Source organism: Salvelinus sp. IW2-2015, linkage group LG16 (assembly GCF_002910315.2).
Source record: "Salvelinus sp. IW2-2015 linkage group LG16, ASM291031v2, whole genome shotgun sequence".
In the NCBI taxonomy this organism is placed as follows: domain Eukaryota; kingdom Metazoa; phylum Chordata; class Actinopteri; order Salmoniformes; family Salmonidae; genus Salvelinus; species Salvelinus sp. IW2-2015.
Window position 1 is genome coordinate 11,010,883 of NC_036856.1, and position 27,765 is coordinate 11,038,647.

Genomic DNA, 27,765 nt, shown 5'->3' on the forward strand with positions numbered 1-27,765 from the left:
CTTCCATTAAGGCATGGTTTATAATTTGTACATAATGAACCGACTACAAAGGAGAAGTCGTGCATCTTAAGAAGGGAGGCAGCTGAACCGTACAAGCCTGTGAAGACCTCATTAGTCAGTCCACTCACATTCACTTAGGCCATGTGTTAACTATACTGTATGGAATGAGTATCTACCCCAACCTTGTACCAGACACATCACAGCTTGGCATCCTAATCAACTGCATCCATAGAGATTAGTTTTAAAGGGATAGATCACTCCAAAATAATTTTGTCTGATATTTTCAGACCTCTAAAATGGTTGAATGGCATGAGTCCTACGCCATCCGCTGTGTAGCTCCAATCATTTTAATGTCCTGAAAGGGTAATGCACCTGCAGTATTGTCTTATATACAAGCAAATCTCAGAAATCCACAGAGCACTTTTACTTGATGTATGAGGTACACGGCACTACATTCCAGTTCATATGCTGAATTGTTATTGAGTTTCATACATGCTTGTGTTTCTTTTCTATGTACAGTTGAAGTTGGAAATTTACATACACCTTAGCCAAATACTTTTAAACTGAGTTTTTCACAATTCCTGATATTTAATCCTAGTAAAAATTCCCTATCTTAGGTCAGTTAGGATCACCACTTTATTTTAAGAATGTGAAATGTCAGAATAATAGTAGAGAGAATTATTTATTTCAGCTTTTATTTCTTTCATCACATTCCCAGTGGGTCAGAAGTTTACATACACTCAATTCGTATTTGGTTGCATTGCCTAAATTGTTTAACTTAGATCAAATGTTTTGGGTAGCCTTCCACAAGCTTCCCACAATAAGTTGGGTGAATTTTGGCCCATTCCTCCTGACAGAGCTGGTGTAACTGAGTCAGGTTTGTAGACCTCCTTGCTCGCACACGCTTTTTCAGTTCTGCCCACAAATTTTCTATAGGATTCAGGTCAGGGGTTTGTGATGGCCACTCCAATACCTTGACTTTGTTGTCCTTAAGCCATTTTGCCACAACTTTGGAAGTATGCTTGGGGTCATTGTCCATTTGGAAGACCCATTTGCAACCAAGCTTTAACTTCCTGACTGATTTCTTGAGATGTTGCTTCAATATATCCACATAATTGTCCTTCCTCATGATGTCATCAATTTTGTGAAGTGCACCTGTTCCTCCTGCAGCAAAGGACCCCCACAACGTGATTCTGCCACCCCCATGCTTCACGGTTGAYATGGTGTTCTTAGGCTTGCAAGCCTCCCCCTTTTTCCTCCAAACATAACGATGGTCATTATGGCATTTCTCCAAGAAGCTCAGCAAGGAAGAAGCCACTGCTCCAAAACCAGAAGCCACTGGTTTTGGAGCAGTGGCTTCTTCCTTGCTGAGCGGCCTTTCAGGTTATGTCGATATAGGACTCGTTTTACTGTGGATATAGATACTTTTGTACCTGTTTTCTCCAGCATCTTCAGAGGGTCCTTTGCTGTTGTTCTGGGATTGATTTGCACTTTTTGCACCAAAGTACATTCATCTCTAGGAGACAGAACGCGTCTCCTTCCTGAGCGGTAWGGCGGCTGCGTGGTCCCATGGTGTTTATACTTGCGTACTATTGTTTGTAAAGATGAACATGGTACCTTCAGGCGTTTGGAAATAGTTCCCAAGGATGAACCAGACTTGTGGAGGTCTACAATATTTTTTCTGAGGGGGATGTAGGCAGGGGGATGGATTATTGGAAGTTAAGACCAGGTTTAGCCATTGTTCTCTCTCTTATGTCTGGCCTTCACAAGAGAAGGTCACTGTTGTTTTATTGGGTATCTTTCATTTATTTGGCGTGGGCTACAGGTCATTACAGTATCAGCAGCATAGCGTCTTGTTTCTTCTCTTTCCTGTTAGCCATGCGCGGAATGTCATTCACCTTTTTACCTTGAAGCCTATTAGCAGCGCACAATAAAGTCATATTGCATTCCGTCTTTGTTGTTCATTGTTTGTACAGATGAACGTGGTACCTTCAGGCGTTTGGAAATTGCTCCCAAGGATGAACCAGACTTGTGGAGGTCTACAATATTTTTCTGAGGTCTTGGCTAATTTCTTTTGATTTTCCCATGATGTCAAGCAAAGAGGCACTGGGTTTGAAGGTAGGCCTTGAAATARATCCACAGGWACACCTCCAATTGACTCATTATGTCAATTAGCCTATCAGAAGCTTCTAAAGCTATGACATAATTTTCTGGAATTTTCCAAGCTGTTTAAAGGCACCGTCAACTTAGTGTATGTAAACTTCTGACCCACTGGAATTGTGATACAGTGAAATAATCTGTCTGTAAACAATTGTTGGAAAAATTACTTGTGTCATGCACAAAGTAGATGTCCTAACCGACTTGCCCAAACAATAGTTTGTTAACAAGAAATTTGTGGAGTGGTTGAAAAACAAGTTTTAATGACCCCAACCTAATTGTTTGTAAACTTCCGACTTCAACTGTAGATCCAAGGTTAGAAAATGGCTCTATTTGCTTTTATTTTGTGAACTCTTTGCCTCATCCTTTATGCTTAAAGAGGCTATCCCCTCTGACAAGTTGAGCTATGACAGTTACTTGGGACTTGGAAGTCAGTCTTTCAAAACCCCCGTCTTCTTTTTCTCCTGCTCTAGTGCATCCTCTGAGTGCACCTGACTGACGGGTTGTTTCAAAGATGTAAGCCGGGAGATATCCAAAGAAAAACAATGTTAAAAATAAACAGGAACCGACAAACATGTTATTTTACACAGCGGTAAGACCTCCTGCTAGACTCAGGAATGACAGTGCTTGTATAAGAACTGAGGGAATTCAGTTACTAAGGCATACTTAGAAAAATACAGCATTTTTTTCTAAATGTAATGAGTCATTCTCTGAGACAGCAACAACTAAAGTTGCTATACTGTGTTGCACTTGAATCATCTCTGCTGTCCAAGTGCCTATATAAAGTTACCAACATGCCCTTGGGGGCTTCAGACTGACTGAAACCCTTTTTTCACCACTTTGACAAAACATGTGGGGTCTGTCTAGAGGAATATCTCAACCACACTCTTACATAACCCTGCTTCTCTCTGATTTATCTGTGCCTTGTATACAGAGACAGAAGCTCCACCAGGATATACAGTGCCTTTGGAAAAGTATTCAGACCTCTCCACATTTTGTTAAGTTACAGCCTTATTCTAAAATTGATTAAATTGTCAATCTACACCCAATACCCTTAAAAATAAACTGAAATATCACATTTACAGTATTCAGACCCATTACTCTGTACTTTGTTGAAGCACCTTTGGCAGCGATTACAGCCTTGAGTCTTAGGTATGACGCTACAAGCTTGGCACAACTGTATTTGGGGAGTTTCTCCCATTCCCTGCATATCCTCTCAAGCTCTGTCAGGTTGGATGGGAAGCATCGCTGCACAGAAATGTTCACATCTCTCCAAAGATGTTCAATCGGGGTCAAGTCCAGGCTCTGGCTGGGCCACTCAATGACATTCAATGAGACTTGTCCCGAAGACACTCCTGCGTTGTCTTGGCTGTGTGTGCTTAGGGTCATTGTCGTGTTGGAAGGTGAACCTTCACCCGTCTGATGTCCTGAGTGCTCTGGAGCAGGTTTTCATCAAGGATCTTTCTGTACTCTGCGTCGTTCATCTTTCCCTCGGTCCGGACTAGTCTCCCAGTCCCTGCCGCTGAAAAACATCCCCACAGCATGATGCTGCCACTGCCATGCTTCATGGTGCCAGGTTTCCTTCAAATGTGAGGCTTGGCATTCAGGCCAAAGAGTTCAATCTTGGTTTCATCAAACCAGATAATCTTGTTTCTCATGGTCTGAGAGTCCTTTAGGAGCCTTTTGGCAAAACTCCAAGCAAGCTGGCATGTGCCTTTTACTGAGGAGTGGCTTCCGTCTGGCTACTACCATAAAGGCCCGATTTTAGTGGATTGCTGCAGCGATGGTTGTCCTTCTGGAAGGTTCTCCCATCTACACAGAGGAACTCTGGAGCTCTGTCAGAGTGATCATCGGGTTCTTGGTCACCTCCCTGACCTAGGCCCTTCCCTGATTGCTCAGTTTGGGTTGCCGGCCAGCTCAAGGAAGAGTCTTGTTGGTTCCAAACTTCCTCCATTTAAGAATGATGGAGGCCACTGTGTTCTTGGGGACCTTCAATGAGGCAGAAATGTTTTGGTACTCTTCCCCAGATCTGTTCCTCGACACAATCCTGTCTCACAGCTCTACGGACAATCCTTCCAAATCATGTCCAATCAATTGAATTTACCACAGGTGGACTCCAATCAAGTTGTAGAAACAAGGATGATCAATGGAAACAGGATGCACCTGAGCTCAATTGAGTCTCATAGCAAACGGTCTGAATAAGGTATCTGTTTTTAATTTTTAATACATTTGCAAAAATGTTTAAACCTGTTTTCGCATTGTCATTAAGGGGTATTGTGTGTAAATGAGGATTTTTATTCATTTATTTCATCCATTTTAGAATAAGGCTGTAACAAATAAATGTGGAAAAAGAAAAGGGGTCTGAATACTTTCCAAATGCACTGTAGGTAGTCTACTCTGGCTCTGTTACTGTGTAGTCCTGTAAAGTTGTGGTGGCTCTGTTACTGTGTAGTCCTGTAAAGTTGTGGTGGCTCTGTTACTGTGTAGTCCTGTAAAGTTGTGGTGGCTCTGTTACTGTGCGGTCCTGTAAAGTTGTGGTGGCTCTATAAAAACACACATTACCATAATGCAGTGGATGGAGTGAAGGTCTCTAACTGGGCTCCACCGTACGTCAACTGCTGCGAGACGAGCAACCGCGACACGTACTTATTATTCCACATTGACTTTAAAATGAGCTACCATTGTGCATTTAGAAGCCTGGATGTTATTTATGGTCCACACACAGTGGGAGGGTGATTGGTTGAAATCCGAGGTTTAATCAGAGGTAGCTACATGATGACCAAAGCCCAGCACATGAGAGCACTACAATCCAGGTGTGTGTGTTTTCTGGTGTCTGTTTATGTTCACATGAGTGACCTTGTGAACAATGGGGAATGGAGTGATTGTGCACCAGAGGTGTTCACTGAAACAAAGGAAACAGTCATTTGGAAGCAGCTGGGGAATGGGAGTTATGTMCAAGCAGAGCTTTAGAGGGATTAATACAGCCTCTATTACTTCCAGAGTTAGTTGACCACTGCTGTGTGGATAACAACTAAGGACAGGCGCTCATGTTTTGAGAAGGAATCTTCTTAGCCTGGAATGACCCCCATCACTGAGTACACGTATTTATTAGATTATGTCATGGCAGTATTTCTCCATTCATTTTCCTATTGCCATTAAAGGGGATTCCACGTGAGTAGTTTGTTGTGCTGAGGAAGCTCGTGGCAAATGCTGAAACTGTTCTCCACCGAGTGACAGCCACTGTCAGGGTTCTCCGTGGCTGTCATTGTCTCATTTAGGGTGCATCCAAGGAGGGAGTTGCACAGTGAGTAAAGCGACACCTGGGAGGCATCTCTGGGCTTGTCAGACACATGCCAACTAAACCAGACAGTTGGCAATCCAAGATGAGCTGCAAATAGCAGCTGCCACTGCATAATTGGAACAAATAGAAGTCAGAGAAGCAGAAAATAAGATGAAACAACAAGAGGTGCCTCGGCTCCATTGGTGGCAGTCCTTTAGCTGACAGGCTGGGGGAGGTGTGTTACAGCTTGTACCTGGTCAGGGTTTTTTATGCTTGTGTAACTAACTGCTGTATGCTATGGGTGCAGTGTTGCTATGGACTGCTGAGCCAGAACCGGAGTAATCAGATGAGAGCTGGAGTGGGGAGGCTCACGTGGAGACACAGCGTCTACCAGGGATTAAAAAACAGGAATCTTGATTGAAGTTCCACTAGTCTCCCTCCGCAAGCGGGATATAAAGGGGCGAGAGACAGACAGAGAGAGAGAGTGACAGAGGGAGAAAGAGAGAGGTACAGAGGGAGAGGGAGGTACAGCAGTGAGAAAGAGTGGGAGGAAGAAAGAGCGAGAAGGGGAGCCAGCGCAGTGCGGGCGGGAGGGGGAATGAGTGAGAGCCAGGGAGAGAGGGGGAGAGACAGGAAGCGTGCCACAGCAACTGAGCCAGAGATGCAGGGAGGGAAAGCGAGTGAGAGGCAGACACAGGCTTGGACAGGAAAAGAGAGCAAGTGAGTGGGGGTCTAAGAAGAAATAAGCGGAATACATTTTTTGGGGGGAGAAAGAGGGAAGTCAATGAGAAAAACATTACATGTGAATGGCAAGGGCGGGAAGCTGGAGGAAAAGCTCATTCTTTAAGGAGTCTTCCTCTGTGACTGCTTGCTGGACTGCTTCTATCATGTTCTCAGACACCAGAGTGCCTGGGGAGCACAGAGGCTTTCAACACAGCAACCCTCATCTCAACCTCTGGCTTCACAATGGACTCAGGGCCCACCACAGTGAAATGGGACTCAATGGGCAGTGCAGGCGGGCTGACGCCAACCTTACCTATCCCAACAGAGTCAAGAAGGTAGGCTTTACATCACAAGAGGTGATGAACAACATACATGGGAAGGAAAGGACGGGTCCCCATTTGAATGAACTGGGTCTGGAGGCTAAGAGGCTGCACTTCGGCTTGTGGGAGCATCGTGTGCAGCCAGATTTGAGCAGCCAAGAGGGCAGTCCTTCCAGGTGGAGCCATGGCCAGTCTCCAGCACCAGGCCTGAGACATAGGGCGTCTGTCAGGGACCACTACACAGAACGCTCCTTTGTTGGGAACGCCCGCCAGACTTTACTACACCCTTCAGTCAGGAAGTACGTGAAGGCCCCCGTCCTCGCTCAGCCAACACAGTTCAAAGGTCAAGACGACTGTAAAGTGCCTGTTTGTTTGGAGGACCAGCTTTGGGGCTATTCCAGACAGGCTTGTCAGAGAGACTTTCATACATCCAGCTGGGTGGATTCAGCTACAGCCACACAGGGCTTACCAAGACACCAGAGTTTCAGTTCCACCTTGAGGTCCAACAAAAAGAATGTCCGAAACAGTCAGAGAGACTTGACTAGACCAGTAAGCGGACCAGAGACCAAACTACACCAGCAAGACTTGACTAGACCTGTGGAGGGTTACAATGGACCCAGCTCTCTGCATGTCATCTTCTCCACAGAGGTTCCTCAGAGAGATATGGGAGGTCCCACTCTCAGACCCCAGCAGAGTCSCAGTAAGCCATGTCCCGTCCCAGAGGACATCCAAACCAGGCCCCCCAGAGGTGACCAGGGCTCCAGGAGTGGGTCAGGCCTGACTGGGTCAAAGAAGCACCAGAAGGTTGTCCGGGATCAGATCCGGAGAGTGGTGGAGAACTTGGAGGAGGTTCTAGGAGGCCTGAAGGACATCCATCAGGAGATGAAGGAGGTAAAGACATTTCTGTTTGCTATGGTCTGTCTTTGATGGAAGGATTTTAAATTGTTTCTGAGGGAGAGCGAGATCCTGTTATTGTCATATAGCCTACAAATATTACAGCTAGGATCTTTTGATGTTCCTTTGATATTCGTATAAACAGATTATCACGCTATTTCAGGTCCTGAAGGGACTGCGAAGAGCAGTTGTACCGTGGGCTATTTTTGCACGTCCCAGAAAGAGCATAATCCCAGTCCCTTTGTTACTTTTACAATCATTAAAAAGAGGCGTCTACATTGATATACACTGTAATACTGGCACTCAGAACCACTGCTTGCAAAGTGTCTATCCACCACAGTGGGACAGTCTTTCTATGAAAGCACAGAAGTGAAGATTTCACTGAATTTTTAAAGGTACGCTATGCTCCATTTTACCTAATGGTTGAAAGTGATGCTCAGCAGCGGTACCGTCTCCTCTCCAGTCCTTCCACCAACAGATGTTGACAGGGGAGCAGCTGGAACCATGCTTTTAATCCACTTATTCAAACGTCTGAACCTTGACCCTCATCCTGTAAAAGTGACACGTAAATCGGCCCCTCACAGTATCTGGCTGCATCTGAAAGCTCAGCATCAGCGCAGCCCGACAGCGAGGGTATTGCAAACGTTAGAAAGTTGAATAAATGTGTAGAGAAACGTCCAGCGATGCTGTTGTAGTGTGGCCAGGGAAAATCTCTTCTCAGACCAGGTCAGGGACCTGAAGGAAGACGCCAGAGAACTTGAATAGTTAAGTGAGGAAAAAACAATTAGTCTAGCAACAACACGAGCACACAGATCAAACGTTTTCTCCAGTCTCATTTTCTCCCCGTCTCTCCAGCCTCATCTCTGACCATGTAGCCTAATCCCTCTCACAGGTGGTGCAGCAGATTGAGCTGCTGACCTCGTCCATTGACCTGAATGAAGAGGAGGCCAGCCCCAGCCTGCCCAGCGACAGTAGCTCCAGTGGAGTGGCGAAGGGCAGCAGCCACCAGAGGCTCAGGGGTGAGGAGGCCAGGCAGGGGGAGGCATCTCTGTCTTCCCCCATCAGGACTAACTCACTCCAGCCTCACAACCCTGCCTCCAGCCTGGTCTGCCTCCCCCACCAACCTGCTCCCAGCCCTCATAGGAGTAGCCCTGTTCGCCCTCCCACCCCTGCTCTTTCCCCCCTCAGTACCAACCCACCTCACCCCAACACCCCTGCTCCATCAGTCAAGAGTCAGCATTACCCACACAACCCTGCTTCCTCCCCCAAAAAGAGCAGTCTACATTACCCCCTCAACCCTACTCTCTTTCACAACCTTGGGCTTTCCCCCCAAAAAAGTAATTCCCCTCCTCACCCATCTGCCCTTGGTCTTTCTGTCACCATAGCGAACCAAGCGGGGCCACCCATTGTGGAGCCTCTCCCTGTCAGACCACCCAGAGACCCTGAGACCCAGACCAGGGTGGAGGGGCTGAGGCCAACATCTGCTAAATCACTGGGGCTAACCCAGGGCCAGATGGCCCCTCACGGCCCAGGGAGAGTTCCAGGGACCAGGGGCCGCAAGCCTCCTCCTTACCCGCACAATGGACACTTTGATCGGGCGAGTAAAGGAAAGGATCCCAGGAAGGCTCCCCCATACACTGTGAAAAGAAGACTGCTCTCGACCACGGTGTGAGGGAGGCCGTCGGATGGATAGAGCCACAGCCAGAGTTGCAGGAGTAGAGGGTGATTTAAGGCTCGCCATATTGAGCAGAGACCAAATTTCCAAGGCGACGGGAGGCGTCTCGGGGTGAGTATATGTCAGCAAAGCCATGCTGCGTTTGTGCTGACACCGTGTCCCCCTTTCTGCCTTGGCTCTGACCCCATCTTAATAGGATAAGAGACGGAAACAGCTGGCTCCACTGTACTTGTAACGACTAGGGGCCCGATACAGATGCTCACATTGCAGGATATTAACAGGGCCAAATAGGAAGTGAGAACGTCTCTTTGGCGTCACGTCTCTTGGCTGACTTGGTTACCCTGTGCTTGGATGTATGTCAGGGGGGAGACGGGGACAGAGACAGGGGGGCAGCTGATCATTAGTCCTACCCTTCAAAGGGCCCGTGGTGGTGACGCAATTGCATTTCCACTGCCTCTAGCCTGACCCCCCCCTCCTCCACAAGCGTCATCTGTTCCCTGTAAATGTCAGTCAGGAGATACAGAYGAAGAAAGAGAGACAGGGAAATGCAGGCCAAACTGTCTGAGATCATTTACACGAGAGACGTCATGACTCACTCATTGGGTCGTATCATCGTGTCTGTAGTTCAGAAGCAATCTAAATGTATCCCAGTTGTAACGTCATTGAATGTTGTAGATCATGTTTAATTTGATGCCCTCTTGTGGACTTGACATGTACTTCAGCAGATGCTTTTGGACTGGAAACATGGTTCTAATCAGGGATCTTAGGAATACATGCCAATGCAATTTTAAACAATGTTGGCTCTGGCTATGTTTTTTGATACTTAAATAGACACGGGAAAGTTCAACGTAAACAGTTTGAGTAGTAACAGATGGACAATAGTAATGACGTGTTTATAGTTTGGTTTGAGATGGAATGCAACTCAACCAACAGAAAAAGTAAACCATTGGCAAATAAAGGAGCCATTGTAGTAGAGGGAAAACAATGTATTGTCAAGACTGATGTCCACACACATTTGTAATGTCCAAAAACGTTAAGCATTTTGAATTACTTAGCGTAATAGCTCCATTCTTATGTGGAACATTCTAGTTGCACTGGATATAATGCTATGGAACCTGCTGAACTGAAAATATGTGCACTGGAAAACAAGAGCATGAGATCAGCACACTCAACTTTTCTGAAAGTAATCCAAGCTGACAACCATCACGCAGCAGGGACTTTCTGATCAAGCACAGCTCTGTCAAAACAAAACAGGAGAACAAACATTTCACATTCCCAGACATGACTTTTATTGGAGCATACGTTGCACATTGTGAATCAGAACACAGAGTAGAAAAGACTATTTAAAAAAATGTAACTTTCTGTTTGTCTCTCGATGCCTGTCAGCGCCTTGTGGCATTTCCTGTTGGGACTCCAGGGACTCTCGCTGGCGAGGAGGGGGACTCCACTATCAACACAAAGGTCCTCCTCTGGACAGAGGGATAAACCTGGATGGATATGGTACGTGCTGCTAGCTAACTGTCTCATAAATCAAGGCAAGACAGTACATCTCCAATCCTGGTGGACCAAATTAGTGTCTGTTCTAAAGCTCAACCTAGCTTCATTAAGACTGTTGGTAGGAGTAAAACGTCATCAACCGCATTGAATGACGATTGGTTGGTTGAATCAGGTGCTCTATGCAGATCAAAAACACAGAAACTGGGCTCCCTGCTCTACTCTGTCTGGGTTAACCATTTACTTCCAGAGAGAAGCAACTGATTGGAAAAAACATAATTGTGTTTATGTGTGCACGATGAAGACAATAGACTACTCACATTTCCCTGGCTTAGCATAAGACTTATAACTCCTCTGAGACATCTTTCTAAACCTGCCAAATCAGACATRCCCATATACATTCTCATACAATAAAGCCATATTCCTAAAAAAAAAAAATCCCCAAAAATATATAGATTTATTGAACAGTAAAGTTGTAGACCACCAAGCTGATAGGCTGTCCTTTGTTTAAACGCCATCCATTTGCCACTGTCGTGGACAGTAGAGCACATTGCCTGCCTTGAGAGCTCGCCTGGATCTCACGATATGACAATAGTCATTCAGATTTCCAGCCAATTAGAGCTCATCGTGTCGTGTCCGGCCAATAATGGTCAGTTTGGAGAGCTCAGCGCGGAACTTCCCGTCTTTGTGGGTCACTGAAAGGGCGACAGGAGAGGAAATGAGTTACCGCATCATCATAACACAAGTACAACGTTCAATCAAAAACAACATTCAGTAGATTGTTGTAATAAATTGTAGATTAAATCTTCAGTTTGGAAAATCATAGCTATGAAGGCAGAATTATAGATCCATCATCAATTCCATCCAGTTTTGAGCTGCTGTGACAGACAGGTGGAGAGTGTAGTAGATCAGCAGTAAGACTAGTCATCTCACCTGTAGAATCTCCCACAGTGAATTCATCTTCGCTCAAAGTCACATCCCTCTGTCCTCCCGCTGCAGTCTGGGACTGTGGAGAGGATGACGGGGAGAGATGAGAGCAGGGGATTGACGAGAAAATAAATAACAAACGAGGGAATGGGAGGGTGAATGGAAAAAAAAGTCATCACGACAGAGGCAAGGAGAGTTAGTGGAGAGACAAGGTTGAGGAGTTAATCTGCTTCTCAGGGGCACTGGTTATTTTCATCACAACGCTTAGTGAGTCATTTTTTTTCTGTCTTTTCCCAGGGGACAGTGACGGCAGGAGGAGAGGTTGAACAGTGCTGTTCTGATGACAGCGTCTGTCTGGGGCTTTGTCCTTGCAAGAGCAGCTGTTCAACGAGAGCCCTGTGGTAGAGCGGTGTGTGTGTGCTGCGATGTACAAAGCCTCCTCCCCCTGTCAGATTCCTCAGAACAGTGGTTTCAGAACAGTGTTTCCCTGAATGGAGTTTTGGAAACCACTGGTGGGTTGCCATTGATTCGTGTGGAGTTGTGACGAGAAACTGGGTCGTGACTTCATTGGTCTAGTTTACTTAGTAAATCAGAGGGAGATATCAAAAGCTTACGGTGGGTGGGTCGCAGCACAAACAGGTTTGGGAATCACTGCCTTAGAACTCTGTGTGCAACATACATGTGATGCGACTAATCTGAGACCGTTGCCTGTACTCTGAACACTGCATCATTCACTTTGGAGAAGAATACATTGTTAGATCTGAATGCAACATGCTAACAATGTATTCTCTGACTGCAATATATACAGTTCTCTCAAATTCACCCCCCTACAGAGCCCATAACGGGGGACAGCGGCACGTTCCCCCTCAGATTTGTCCTGTTTAAAACCAATAAACTATTTTGTTACATTTGTTGTTTCTCTGTAATACTACTAACCACCTAGGAATTTTTTAAAGTAGGCTTTGCCTAGCCCAGATATTCCCAATCGCCCAACCTCATAACTAGCTACCAAGAAGCCATTTCAGGCAATCAATCAAGTTAAGAGTAGCTAGCTTGTCTATTTTAGCTGGGATGCCTGCTGGCAATATTAGTAGACTTTAGAAAAGCAAGCAATTACTAAACATACTGAATACGACTCACATTTCTTTCAATCTTTTAATTTGACTCTATACTCCAGCATTTTGGATTTGAGAAAATGTTTTTTTTAATGAGGCGACAATACATAATGTCACCTTTCATTTGAGGGTATTTTCAAACAATTTTTTCCATTTAGAAATGAAAGCACTTTGTCGGCAATCTAGTCCCCCCCCATTTGAAGGTGTCAATTATTTGGACTAATTCACATAGTGTATTACATTTAGTCAAATGTAATACTTTGTCCCATATTCCTAGCACGCAATGACTACATCAGGTTTGTGACTCTACAAACTTGTTGGATGCATTTGCAGTTTGTTTTGGTCGTGTTTCAGATTTTGTTGTGCCCAATAGAAATGAATGGTAAATAATACACTGCTCCAAAAAATAAAGGGAACACTTAAACAACACAATGTAACTCCAAGTCAATCKCACTTCTGTGAAATCAAACTGTCCACTTAGGAAGCAACACTGATTGACAATAGATTTCACATGCTGTTGTGCAAATGGAATAGACAAAAGGTGGAAATTATAGGCAATTAGCAAGACACCCCCAATAAAGGAGTGGTTCTGCAGGTGGTGACCACAGACCACTTCTCAGTTCCTATGCTTCCTGGCTGATGTTATGGTCACTTTTGAATGCTGGCGGTGCTTTCACTCTAGTGGTAGCATGAGACGGAGTCTACAACCCACACAAGTGGCTCAGGTAGTGCAGCCATTCATCCAGGATGGCACATCAATGCGAGCTGTGGCAAGAAGGTTTGCTGTGTCTGTCAGCGTAGTGTCCAGAGCATGGAGGCGCTACCAGGAGACAGGCCAGTACATCAGGAGACGTGGAGGAGGCCGTAGGAGGGCAACAACCCCAGCAGCAGGACCGCTACGCTCCGCCTTTGTGCAAGAGGAGCAGGTGGAGCACTGCCAGAGCCCTGCAAAATGACTCCAGCAGGCCACAAATGTGCATGTGTCTGCTCAAACGGTCAGAAACAGACTCCTTGAGGGGTGGTATATGAGGCCCGACGTCCAAGGTGGGGGTGTGATTACAGCCCAAGACCGTGCAGGACGTTTGGCATTTGCCAGAGAACACCAAGATTGGCAAATTCGCCACTGGCGCCCTGTGTCTTCACAGATGAAAGCAGGTTCACACTGAGACACATGTGAACAGACATGAACAGAGTCTGGAGACGCCGTGGAGAACGTTCTGCTGCCTGCAACATCCTCCAGCATGACCGTTTTGGCGGTGGGTCAGTCATGGGTGTGGGGTGGCATTTCTTTTGGGGGGCCGCACAGCCCCTCCATGTGCTCGCCAAGAGGTAGCCTGACTGCCATTAGGTACCGAGATGAGATCCTCAGACCCCTTGTGAGACCATATGCTGGTGCGGTTAGCCCTGGGTTCCTCCTAATGCAAGACAATGCTAGACCTCATGTGGCTGGAGTGTGTCAGCAGTTCCTGCAAGAGGAAGGCATTGATGCTATGGACTGGCCCGCCCGTTCCCCAGACCTGAATCCAATTGAGCACATCTGGGACATCATGTCGCTGCCATCCACCAACGCCACGTTTGCACCACAGACTGTGCCAGGAGTTGGCGGATGCTTTAGTCCAGGTCTGGGAGGAGATCCCTCATGAACCATCCGCCACCTCATCAGGAGCATGCCCAGGCGTTGTAGGGAGGTCATACAGGCACGTGAGGCCACACACACTACTGAGCCTCATTTTGACTTGTTTTAAGGACATTACATCAAAGTTGGATCAGCCTGTAGTGTGGTTTTCCACTAATTTTGAGTGTGACTCCAAATCCAGACCTCCATGGGTTGATAAATTTGATTTACATTGATCATTTTTGTGTGATTTTGTTGTCAGCACATTCAACTATGTAAAGAAAAAAGTATTTAATAAGAATATTTCATTCATTCAGATCTAGGATGTGTTATTTTAGTYTTCCCTTTATTTTTTTGAGCAGTGTATATCGTGTCATTTGAGATCACTTTTATTGTAAATAAGAATAGAATATGTTTCTGAACACTTCTACATTAATGTGGATGCTACCATGATTAGGGATAACTATGACTGATTTAACAGGCCTACACTAAGGGCTCTTTTCTTAACAAACCTAATGCAATGTAAACCTTAACGATAGGGCTATAAAATGTAGCTATTTTCCCTGGAGGAATTATGAGTTCAATGAAAGGGCTGGGTTTTGATGGCGTAAAGGAATACTTCGGTATTTTGGCAATGAGGCCCTCTAAATACAGTACTTCCCCAGAGTCAGATGAAGTCGTGGATACCATTTTTATGTCACTGTGTCCAGTATGAAGGAAGTTAGTAGTGTTGTGAGCCAATGCCAAATAGCATTAGCGCAATGACTTGAAGGAAGTTTATGGGCATCTGTTATTGAGGTCTTCGTGTTGTCAACCAACTCCAAATCGGCTGGGGGCACGGAAAATTKTCTTTCTAGTCCGTTGTGGATTGATACAGTTTATTAAAGTACTACTTAAGTAGTTTTTCGGGGTATCTGTACTTTACTATTTATATGTTTTACAACTTTTACCTTCCTAAAGAAAATGTATGTACTTTTTACTCCATACATTTTCCCTGACACCCAAAAGTACTTGTTACCGTTTTTTATGCTTAACAGGACAGGAAAATGGTCCAATTCGCACACTGGTCATCCCTCCTGCCTCTGATCTGGCGGACTGACTAAACTAACATGCTTCGTTTGTAATTAAATATGTCTGTGTGTTGGAGTGTGCCCCTGGCTGTCCATAAATTAAAATAACATGGTGCCATCTGGTTTGCTTAATAAAAGGAATTTTAAATGATTTCTACTTTTACATTTTCATAAAGTATATTTTAGTAATTACATTTACTTTTGATACTTAAGTATATTTAAAACCAAATACTTCTAGACTTTTACTCTAGTATTTTACTGGGTAACTTCCACTTTAGTCTTTTTTTATTAAGGTATTCTTACTTTCAGTCAAGTATGACAATTGGATACTTGTTCCACCACTGCATTATGGGAATATAGCCTACATGGAGGGGTTTTTATGCACATCCAAAATAATAATAAGCTGGCTAAAATAATGTAGGTAATTGTACATAGCTACAGTAAAAAGGATAAACTCCCAAACTTGATATTTTAATTAAGCTTCGGTGATTTAAGATATATTTCAAAGCMGTCTCATGAGTCAAACCCTTTATGATAGTGTTGGCTACTTGGCGAACGCATTGGGCACAACCCCCCCACCCCCCKAAAAAAAAACTTTGAGAGAAGTGGAGGCTATGGTTTTTAATCAAATTAAAATGGGGGAAAAAACATGAGTTTATTATGTTTCTAAATATGAGGTTAATGTGCACTAAAATCTATCTTGTTCGATGTGCATGTGGGGAATGTGCGTCACGGCTGGATAGGCTGCGCTTCCGCTATCAAAATCCATGCGAAAAATCCATAACCATGCGTGTTACCAGTTTAGGGTTTGGTCTTAAAATATCCCCACCAGCGCTGCCTGAAATTGGCATGTTAAGGACACACCTCAGATATTGCCACCCCTCCCATCTCCGTGCAAGCGAGCTCAGGTAAATTACCAATCCTGGCGCTAGTGTTTGAAACCTGAAGAGCGCCAACAGGTCGGAATTGCAAACAAGTGTGCGTTTGAAAATTGGGCTGGCTTGACGCCAGCCGAAAATAGTAATAAATTAACGACACCTTTTAAATGGGGGGAATAGATACATAAAGTGCTTTCATCTCTAAACGGTAAAACATATGTAGGAAAATACCCTCAAATAAAAGGTGATATTCTGTACTGTCGCCTCATAAAACATTTGATCTCAAATCCAAAATGCTGGAATGTAGAGCCAAATTAAAAGTTTTAGCCTCACTGTCCAAATAAACACATACAGTGGGGAGAACAAGTATTTGATACACTGCCGATTTTGCAGGTTTTCCTACTTACAAAGCATGTAAAGGTCTGTAATTTTTATCATAGGTACACTTCAACTGTGAGAGACGGAATCTAAAACAAAAAAATACAGAAAATCACATTGTATGATTTTTTAAGTAATTTTGCATTTTATTGCATGACAAGTATTTGATCATCCTACCAACCAGTAAGAATTCCAGCTCTCACAGACCTGCTAGTTTTTCTTAAGAAGCCCCTTGTTCTCCACTCATTACCTGTTAACTGCACCTGTTTGAACTCGTTACCTGTATAAAAGACACCTGTCCACACACTCAATCAAACAGACTCCAACCTCTCCACAATGGGCAAGACCAGAGAGCTTGTGTAAGGACATCAGGGATAAAATTGTAGACCTGCACAAGGCTGGGATGGGCTACAGGACAATAGGCAAGCAGCTTGGTGAGAAGGCAACAACTGTTGGCGCAATTATTAGAAATGGAAGAAGTTCAAGATGACGGTCAATCACCCTTGGTCTGGGGCTCCATGCAAGATCTCACCTCGTGGGGTATCAATGATCATGAGGAAGGTGAGGGATCAGCCCAGAACTACACGGCAGGACCTGGTCAATGACCTGAAGAGAGCTGGGACCACAGTCTCAAAGAAAAACCATTAGTAAAACACTACGCTATCATGGATTAAAATCCTGCAGTGCACGAAGGTCCCCCTGCTCAAGCCAGCGCATGTCCAGGCCCGTCTGAAGTTTGCCAATGACCATCTGGATGATCCAGAGGAGGAATGGGAGAAGGTCATGTGTGTCTGATGAGACAAAAATAGAGCTTTTGGTCTAAACTCCACTCGCCGTGTTTGGAGGAAGAAGAAGGATGAGTACAACCCCAAGAACACCATCCCAACCGTGAAGCATGGAGGTGGAAACATTCTTTGGGGTTGCTTTTCTGCAAAGGGGACAGGACGACTGCACCGTATTGAGGAGAGGATGGATGGGGCCATGTATCGCGAGATCTTGGCCAACAACCTCCTTCCCTCAGTAAGAGCATTGAAGATGGGTCGTGGCTGGGTCTTCCAGCATGACAACGACCGAAACACACACAGCCAGGGCAACTAAGGAGTGGCTCCGTAAGAAGCATCTCAAGGTCTAGAGTGGCCTAGCCAGTCTCCAGACCTGAACCAATAGAAATCTTTGGAGGGAGCTGAAAGTCCGTATTGCCCAGCGACAGCCCCGAAACCTGAAGGATCTGGAGAAGGTTCTTATGGAGGAGTGGGCCAAAATCCCTGCTGCAGTGTGTGCAAACCTGGTCAAGAACTACAGGAAACGTATGATCTCTAATTGCAAACAAAGGTTTCTGTACCAAATATTAAGTTCTGCTTTTCTGATGTATCAAATAATTGTCATGCAATAAAATGCAAATTAATTACTTAAAAAATCATACAATGTGATTTTCTGGATTTTTGTTTTAGATTCGTCTCTCACAGTTGAAGTGTACCTATGATAAAAATTACAGACCTCTACATGCTTTGTAAGTAGGAAACCTGCAAAAATCGGCAGTGTATCAAATACTTGTTCTCCCACTGTACCTACAGTATATGATTGCCATAACTCTCTCTGATAATCTCTACCCATATAAAACCCTATACTAGCTTGATTTAGCTTGCCAGTAAATCAGGATAAAAACAGACAGAAGTCAGACAATGTCACTCCCTGACGAAGGCCATGCAGCCGAAACGCCGGTTCAGCTTTTTTTAAACAACTTTGTTTCTATTGAACATGCCATACTAATAAAGGCATTTTAATTAATTATATGAAGAGTGCCTTGGTCCTCCTTTCTTTTTAATGTGTAGGTACACACTGGAAACTCAGAAGAAATGTTTCCATGGGGATGTGCAGTTTTACCTCATTATCACAGACAGTAAATGGTGCACTTGAACCAGGAGACCATAGGGGAAGACAAGTCAATGCTACAGCAACGATATGCTGATATTGGACATATGTTAATCTTCTTTATACAACAAAACATGTTCGCAATGTTTCTGCTCCAATGCATTATTATGTAGAGATGCAGATATGATAGCAAATTAGATTACCCATCTGTATGTTGGATACTTACATATGCGCTGGCATATTCAATCTTGGCTCCTTTCAGCTCTGCCTTGAACTGAGTGAAAAACAAGTAGGACTTCCCCTGGGGTCTGTCAACAAAAAGGAAGAAATCAAAATGAAGACTGATTAAATCACTACAGAAGTCTGATTCCGCTATTAGTTATTTATTAGGCAAAGCCAAGATGACAAACTGGAACTGATTGACCTGGGACATCTCGGGTGAATAACCACCATGCGGCACTTGAATGAGTAAGTAATTCAGTGTACATGGATCTCTGCATCCTAACGTCCGTTGTTCAGAGTGTAGCCTCTGACTGATTTACAGCTTACCTCCACACTGAGCAGGAGAACAGGCCGTCATCATCGCTTAGGCCCACACTCATCAGCCATTGCTGTTAAAACAACACGAATACCTGTTATTAGAATATCAAGATTTTGATCATTCTTTAGATATCCGAGTAGTATGACAAAGGTTGAAATGTACTCTCTGTTGATCTACTTTAGAATTGAGTTTTACACTAGAAAGCTATTCATCCGTTTACAGCAGGTAGCCTATGTTTCAACGCTAGACTAGAATGAAATGTCCTATTTATTAGGTTGAAATAACCTCGACTGTGATTAGGATACAACTTACCTCATTGGTTCCCCCTTGTGATGCATAAGTAAATGAACATTCATATTCTCTCTGTGAAAGAAGTAGGAATTGTAGAAATTAATTACATTTTCTTGGTGATTAAATAGAGATAGGAATGAACATAATTAATAGACAAGACAAATGTGGGTTCATTGTTTGGGAGTCAAGTTACAGCTGATTAGCTCATTATTATTTCAAAGATCTGCAATTTGAAATAAATAGTGGGACTTGATTTTCAAATGCATAGGCTACTATTGTATATTTAAGCAKTAAGGACCGAGGGGTGTGGTATATGGCCAATACACCACGGCTAAGGGCTGTTCTTAGCACAACGCAACACGGGGTGCCTGGATACAGCCCTTAGCCGTGATATATTGGCCATATACCACAAACCCCTGAGGTGCGCTATTGCTATTATAAAGAGGTTACCAGTGTAATTAGAACAATAAACAAGTTGTTTTGCATCATACTCGTGGTATATTGTCTCATGGTGCTTTTAAGACAACTGGGAACTTGAGAAAAAAACTAGGTCATATCATGATGTCAGTCGTCAGAAAGTCGGAGCTCTAGAAAGATGCCAGTTTCCGACTTGGATGACGGTTCAAAACTTTTTCCCAAGTTCCCAGTTGTCTAACGCACTGAAGTCAGAAGTTGGAGATTTCCTAGTTCCCAGTTGTTTTGAACATGGCATCATTTACCACGGCTTTCAACCAATCAGGGTCGACGCTGGGCACAATTGGCCCAGCGTCGTCCGGGTTAGGGGWGGGTTTGGCCGGCAGGGATGTCTTTGTCCCATCACGCACAAGCGACTCCTGTGGCGGGCCGGGCTCAGTGCACGCTGACAGTCGCCAGGTGTACGGTGTTTCCTCCGACACATTGTTGAGGCTGGCTTCCGGTTTAAGTGGGCATTGTGTCAAGAAGCAGTGTGGCTTGGTTGGTTGTGTTTCGCAGGACGCACGGCTCTCGACCTTCGCCTCTCCCGAGTCCGTACGGGAGTTGCAGTGATGAGATAAGACTAACTACCAATTGGATACCACGAAATTGGGCAGAAAAAYGRGTAAAAAATATATATGTATATAAAAAGATTTAATCTGCTAGTCATCTTGCTAAGACCAGAAGAGCTGAGGAGGAAAAGGTGATCATCTCAGAGGTCCCCAGCCAGCCTCATGGGGAGGAGAAGATGGAACTGATTGAGTTACAAAATAAACTGGATAATAGATATAGATTAAATAAACTGGATAATATATATATATATGAGAGAGATTAAATAAACTGACTTGCCTAGTTAAATAAATCTATTTTAAAAAACGTACCTTTTGTACTGATTTGTTGTAAATAAAAAATATCCATACTATGACCAATAAGCAATTTACGTCACAAATAGTAGGTTAGTATGAGTATTCGAACACAGCTATTGACTCTGGAAAATTAGCATGGGGGAAATATAGCTAAATTCTAGACCAATGAATGGCCTCCTTGTGGCACTCTAGTAGAGACGTGTCAGCATATCAGAGGTCGTTTCCTCATCATCATGCGACGGACCAAAGACTTTTCAAAATCTTGGTTGTTTTTAGATATGAATTCTAATTGAAAACTGTGTGGTGTCATCATATGCCTGGTTGTTATTTTAATTAGCAAGCATAGCTATGTGAATATTCAACAACAAGATAGCTTGCAGGGAATTATCCAGCAAGTTAGCATGCTGGCTAACCCTCTTTGGCTAAGCAGTCAATTCGTATGCATATGTGCCACACACGTTATCTAATAAATAGTCAGATAAACAGCTCCTTAACGACAAAATTGTGCTGAGCACACAATGCAGCATACACGACTTCACTAGCTGACTAGCAGTACTGTTTCCTAGCTGAATGTTGTTGTGAGCTTTCATGCATCACAGCTCTCTACCAAGCTAGCATAACTAACGTTAATTAGCTAATATCGTTTACCATTTTCTCGGAGAACGTGTGCACCTCTCCGCCGGGTTTTACGTTGAATTCCACCGTTTTCGTTCGGTCATCGGCACTAGCCAACGCAACTGTTAATGTTACAAACAATAATGCAAGAAAAGACAAGTTATTGATGATGGCCATTTTGGTCTACTGATATTGAATGGTTTGCAGGAAGTGATGTATATAAACTCTGGATTACAGAGGCTATGTATTGGCCCTTGAGAGGAGTTGAAGACACCAGTCGGCCATATTGGCACTCCCCGGTATTACATTTTTTATTTAACCTTTATTTAACTAGGCAAGTCAGTTAAGAACAAGTTCTTATTTACAARGACGACCTAACCATGACGACGCTGGGACAATCATGGCCAGTTGTGATACAGCCTGGAATCAAACCAGGGTCTGTAGTGACGCCTCTAGCACTGATATGCAGTGCCTTAGACCGCTGCACCACTCGATCCTCCATAGGAATGAATGGAATTGTACAGTATTTCAACTACAAGTATTTACGTTTTTTTTTTTTTACTGGGGATAGTAACATTAGTAATCTCTAAAAATGATGCTTTAAGGAATATGTTTATATCAATTTTTAAATGTTTTATGTTTAGCTCACATAATACAATGTAAAAGTATGCATTAAGGTGTCTGTAATATAATACATGTGGTAAAAAATAATGTAGACATTAATAAATGCATTTCTATCGCTTCTAAAAAAAGATTACAGCGGTGGGGAGTGCTAAGATGGAGGCATGGTGGCTTCAACACAGCGCCCCCTAAGAGTTGTCTAGTGTATATATAAATGGATGGTTGCCAGATAAAATGCGTACAAATAACTGTGAACTCCGATATCTCAGACTTCAGTGCGTTAATGGCATCTGTGTTGGAAAGTCGGAGCTCTAGAATAACAAATTCCTATTTGGATGACCGGTCAAAACGATATTTTCCAGTCTGAGCTAGTTTTTTCCCTAAATTCCCAAATGTCATTAACGCACTGAAGTCAGAGATCTCCAAGTTCCCAGTTGGAAAGTCGGACCTCGAGTTCCCAGTTGTCTTGAAAGCACCAAGAATTTTTGTGTGAGTGTCATCACATGGAAATAAAATAAAATGTTATTCGTCACATGCTTGGTAAACYAAAGGTGTAGATTAACAGTAAAATGCTTACTTACGGGCCCTTCCCAACAATCCAGAGAGGGAGAAAATTGAGAAATAATAGAAAAGTAATAACATGTAATAATAAAAGTAATAATAAATACACAATGAGTGATGACAACTTGGCTATATACACGGGGTACCAGTACCGAGTCGATCTACTCATTCCAGGGTTTTTCTTTATTTTTTACTATTTTCTACATTGTAGAATAATAGTGAAGATTTCAAAACTATGAAATAACAGATATGGAATCATGTCATAACCAAAAAAGTGTTAAACAAATCAAAATATATTTTATAATTGAGATTATTCAAAATAGCCACCCTTTGCCTTCATGACAACTTTCATGACACTCTTGGCATTCTCTCAACCAGCATCATGAGGTAGTCACCTGGAATGCATTTCAATTAACAGGTGTGCTTTGTTAAAAGTTAATTTGTGAAATTTCTTTCCTTCTCAATGTGTTTGAGCCAACCAGTGGTGTTGTGACAAGGGAGGAGTGGTATACAGAAGATAGCCCTATTTGGTAAAAGACCAAGTCCATATTATGGCAAGAACAGTGTACAGTTAGTTTCCTTGTTTTCCCATCCAGAATGGTTCTTCTTCACACTTCTACCTATTTGTGTCTGTCTTGCTGCTACATCAAACTAAATATGGTGTCTAACAAAATAAAGGTAATGATGAAAATAACAAGCTTTTCAATGTTTGACTGATGATTTGGGGAGATGGTTGTACTCCCTGACCTCCTCACCAGTCGGCAGAAGGTTATCATAAATACTCCAGAGGTATTTCCTCTTGTCAAGGGATGTGTTGAGGGTTTTTCATGTAGTAGGTATTTTCATGGAGCAATTAAAGCAGTAGCATCAGAGTCATTCCATAGACCAATTTGACATTTGCCTTTAATGAATTACCTCTATCCAGCTGATCAAACAGGAGCCTCTTATACCTCCATGGCATGTTTAAGATTACAAGGAAATCAGGCAATGTACTTAACTTGGAGTCATTTCAACTTAACTCGTGATCAGCATTTCCCTGTTATAAAATCAAGAACAGGCACCACCATGTTACAGTACTTCACCCAAATTTCCGTCATTAATATTTCAAGGGTATTCTGGACTAGTTAACGTTTTCCATTTCGGAATGGGAACCATGAGATAGAGGCTCTGCAATGGTTGAAAGTATCCAATTGTCATACTTGAGTAAAAGTAAAGATACCTTAATCTTACTCAAGTAAAAGTGAAAGTCACCCAATAAAATACTACTTGAATAAAAGTCTAAAAGTATATGGTTTTAAATATACTTATATATCAAAAGTGTAATTGCAAAAATATACTTAAGTATTAAAAGTAAAACTACAAGTATAAATAATTAAAAATTCTTTATATTAAGCAAACCAGACGGTACAATTTTCTTGTTTTATTTATTTACGGATAGCTAGGGGCCCACTCCAACTCTCAGACATCATTTACAAATGAAGCATTTGTGTTTAGTGAGTCTGCCAGATAAGAGACGGTAGGGATGACCAGGGATATTCTCTTGATAAGTGAGTGAATTGGACCATTTTCCTGTCCTGCTAAGCATTGAAAATGTAACAAGTACTTGTGGGTGTTAGGGAAAATGTATGGAGCAAAAAGCACATTATTTTATTTAGGAATGTAGTGAAGTAAAAGTTCTCAAATATAAATAGTAATGTAAAGTACAAATACTCCCAAAAACTACTTAAGTAGTACTTTCAAGTATTTTTACTTAAGTACTTTCCACCACTGAGGCTCTGGTTAACACTTTGGCTGAATGTAAACACAGTTAAAGAATTCCTAGACATCCAACATGGAGTTGACACCAGGGGAGACCGTTTTAATGGCATACTGGGAGAGAAACTAGCAAAACACAAGAAACAGCAGCTTCCATGCTCAAACCTTAAATGTCTCTTTCAAAAGAAACACAATGTGCTAAATTAGATAATTTTATACATGCTGTGTTTTCTTAAATAATTTAAGAAATTAACCAAATGGTTTTGAGCTTAGCTTGAGTTAAACCTGACAAGGTAAAAATCTGTTGTTCTGCCCCTGAACAAGGCAGTTAACCCACTGTTCCCTGGTAGGCCGTCATTGTAAATAAGAATTCGTTCTTAACTGATTTGCCTAGTTCAATAAAGGTTACATTTAAATTTACAAAATGTAAAAATATATTTAAACATAAAAATTWAAAAAATTAACCAGGGTTTGCCAAACTTGGTCCTTGGTACCCCAAGGGGTGCACGTTTTGGTTTTTGCCCTAGCACTACAAAGCTGATTCAAATAATCAACTAATCATCAAGCTTTGATCATTTGAATCAGCTGTGTCTTAGGGCAAAAAACAAAACATGCACCACTTGGAGTCCCGAGGACCGAATTTGGGAAACGCTGAGTTAAACAGACGGACTGTAAAGTAGAACTGAAAGAGTTAGTGCAAATCATTCTACACAAAATACCATATTATGACAAAGCAAAAACAGCTTTTTAGAAACTTTTGCAAATGTATTAAAAATAAAAATACAGAAATATCACATTTACTTAAGTATTCAGACCCTTTACTCAATACTTTGTTGAAGCACCTTTGGCAGCGATTACAGTCTCGGGTCTTATTGGGTATGACGCTACAAGCTTGGCACACCTGTATTTGGGGAGTTTCTCCCATTTTTCTCTGCAGACTCTCTCAAGCTCAGTCAGGTTGTCTGGGGAGCTTCGCTGCACAGCTAATTTCAGGACTCTCCAGAGATGTTTGATCGGGTTCAAGTCCGGGCTCTGGCTGGGCCACTCAAGGACATTCAGAGACTTTTCCCGAAGCCACTCCTGCGTTGTCTTGACTGTGTGCTGAGGGTTGTTGTCCTGTTGGAAGGTCAACCTTCGCTCCAGTCGGAGGTCCTGAGCAGGTTTTCATCCAGGATCTCGCTGTACTTTGTTCCGTTCATCTTTCCCTCGAATCTGACTAGTCCCCCTGTCCCTGCCGGAGAAAAACATCACCACAGCATGATGCTGCCACCACCATGCTTCACCATGGGGATGGTGTCAGGTTCCCTCCAGATGTGACGCTAAGCATTCAGGCCAAAGATTTTAATCTTGGTTTCATCAGACCAGAGAATCGTGTTTCTCATGGTCTGAGAGTCTTGAGTGCCTGTTGGTAAACTCCAAGTGGGATGTCATGTGCCTTTAACTGAAGAGTTTCTTCTGTCTGGCCACTCTACCATAAAGGCCTGATTGGTGGAGTGCTGCAGAGATGGTTGTCTTTCTGGAAGGTTCTCCCATCTCCACAGAGGAACTCTGGAGCTCTGTCAGAGTGACCATCGGGTTCTTGGTCACGTCCCTGACCCAAGGCCCTTCTCCCCTGATTGCTCAGTTTGGCCCGGCGGCTAACTCTAGGAAGAGTCTTGGTGGTTCCAAACTTCTTCCATTTAAGAATGATGAAGGCCAATGTGTTCTTGGGGACCTACAATGTTGCAGACATTTTTTGGTACCCTCCCCCAGATCTGTGTCTCGACACAATCCTGTCTTGGAGCTCTACGGACAATTCCTTCGACTTCATGACTTGGTTTTTGCTCTGACATGCACTGTCAACTGTGGGACCTTATGTAGACAGGTGTGTGCCTTTCCAAATCATGTTCAATCAATTGAATTTACCACAGGTGGACTCTAATCAAGTTGTAGTAACATCTCAAGGATGATCAATGGAAACAGCATGCAACTGAGCTCCCGAGTGGCACAGCAGTCTAAGGCACTGCATCTCAGTGCTTGAGGCGTTACTACAGACACCCTGGTTCGAATCCAGGCTGTATCACAACTGGTCATGATTGGGACTCCCTTAGGGCAGCACACATTTGGCCCAGCGTCGTCTGGGTAGGCCGTCATTGTAAATAAGAATTTGTTCTTAACTGACTTGCCTATTTAAATAAAGGTTAAATAAAATAKAAATAAATTGAGTCTCATAGTAAACGGTCTGTATACTTGTAAGGTTCTGTATTTATTTTCTTAGTAGTCCTTGTGTTCTGTTTCTTTGTGTTCTTGAACGTAGCCCTGTCTTTCATTTTTGATCATTGATTTCACCTGTGTTAGTTACTCACCTGGTCTCATCAGCTCCTTATAGTAGTACTGGTGGCAGCTGTTCCATTAACACTGGTGTCTGGGTTTGACTGGAAGGAAGTCAGCTGTCCTCTGGTTCTTCACCCTTTGGGGAAACCTCAGTCCTGTAGTCTCTGACACCTGGTCGATATGTTGAKCTCAAAATAATGTACTTTACATAATGACTAAGACCAGGAGTTTCTCCTGACAGTGTGACCAGACCGTAACTTTCTTGGTCAGAAAAAAATCCTGGCCCCAATTATGACTGATAAGTGCATGGAAAGTCATTTGAATTATCATTAATGACAACTTAATAACAACGTCATAACAAGTTAGTATTAGTTCACCTATTATGCTTTAGAATACACTGAGGATGAGTGTACTTTTGACTTTTATTTGGAGTTTATTTGACTTGGTAGAGCAGAGAGAGAAAATCAAAGTCGGATGCCAGGTTGTATGGCTCTCTATTATTATGCTATTACTCCCGAGCCGGCCAACGCCAAACAAGTCTGGTCCATACAACCAGTCTGATTTCTACCTAATTATTCAAATAACTGTAGATGTCATTTGTGACATAATACATAGATGATGTCAAGGTAAATGTTTTAGCGCAATTGATCTTACACGGATATGCATAATCAACCATAAAACATGAAGTCCTACCATGACAGACCGTTTTCCTCTCCAGCACATCTCAGGGCATAGAGATGTGTACAAGTTGGATATAATAAGCAGCTTGGATATAGTAGGGGCCAGGAACAAGGTCTGGGAGACCAGAGAAGAGAAATCACAAGCCATCCATGTTAGTTGTATGATTTCCAAGGAAGTGTGAGTGTTTTATAAATTGTTTGTAATATGCTGTACTTTTATCTGGATGTAAAAAATAATGCAAAACAAATACTCTATAAGGTATATTGTCACATCACCATCTACTTTACCGTTATGAAATAATCTGGTGCCAGAGCCTGTTCTCGGTGGATGACGCACAGGTGCTGTGCTTCTCCCGACTAACGGGTACATGTTATAGAAAACTGCATTTTGGTGTTTTTTTGTTTGGATTGGTGGGATCATCAGCTATCATATTATTACTTTAAATCGTTCTTGGTTGCTGGGGCTGCGAGCGAGGCATTGCTGGGGCCGCGAGCGAGTCCACGCCATTGTCAGAAAGCGCAGTTGGAGATGCATTTGATTCTGGAGCTGGAATGCGTCTGGATGAGGAAATGGAATCGGAGGCTTGGGCAGTGCGCTGGGCGCGTAGTCTAGTGTTTGCATCATCGGCGTTATTCATGTACCCAGATGTGGGTGCCTGGGTTGATGCTTA

General features: G+C 43.2%; 2 protein-coding genes across 2 annotated transcripts; one reads left to right on the plus strand and one right to left on the minus strand.

The window, feature by feature from the left end:
- Positions 1-6,171: 6,171 nt before the first annotated feature.
- On the plus strand, positions 6,172-9,155 carry LOC111975749 (uncharacterized). Its single transcript, XM_024004311.2, has 2 exons — positions 6,172-7,371; positions 8,267-9,155. The coding sequence occupies exons 1-2, from the start codon at positions 6,244-6,246 to the stop codon at positions 9,044-9,046; spliced, it is 1,908 nt and encodes a 635-aa protein (XP_023860079.1). The 5' UTR covers positions 6,172-6,243; the 3' UTR covers positions 9,047-9,155.
- A 1,615-nt stretch (positions 9,156-10,770) lies between these two features.
- Positions 10,771-21,469, minus strand: LOC111975750 (myeloid-derived growth factor). Its single transcript, XM_024004312.3, has 6 exons — positions 21,198-21,469; positions 19,252-19,302; positions 18,948-19,009; positions 18,625-18,706; positions 11,477-11,549; positions 10,771-11,238 (listed from the first exon to the last, which is right to left on the minus strand). The coding sequence occupies exons 1-6, from the start codon at positions 21,339-21,341 to the stop codon at positions 11,159-11,161; spliced, it is 492 nt and encodes a 163-aa protein (XP_023860080.1). The 5' UTR covers positions 21,342-21,469; the 3' UTR covers positions 10,771-11,158.
- Positions 21,470-27,765: the final 6,296 nt, after the last annotated feature.

Excerpts from the sequence above, each read along its gene's own strand:
- LOC111975750 (XM_024004312.3), bottom strand. The coding sequence starts at position 21,341 with ATGGCCATCATCAATAACTTGTCTTTTCTTGCATTATTGTTTGTAACA. Across the intron at positions 19,010-19,251 it reads CACAAGGGGGAACCAATGAG|CAATGGCTGATGAGTGTGGG; the intron begins GTAAGTTGTATC and ends TTGTTTTAACAG. Across the intron at positions 18,707-18,947 it reads TTCTCCTGCTCAGTGTGGAG|ACCCCAGGGGAAGTCCTACT; the intron begins GTAAGCTGTAAA and ends TTTTGTTGACAG.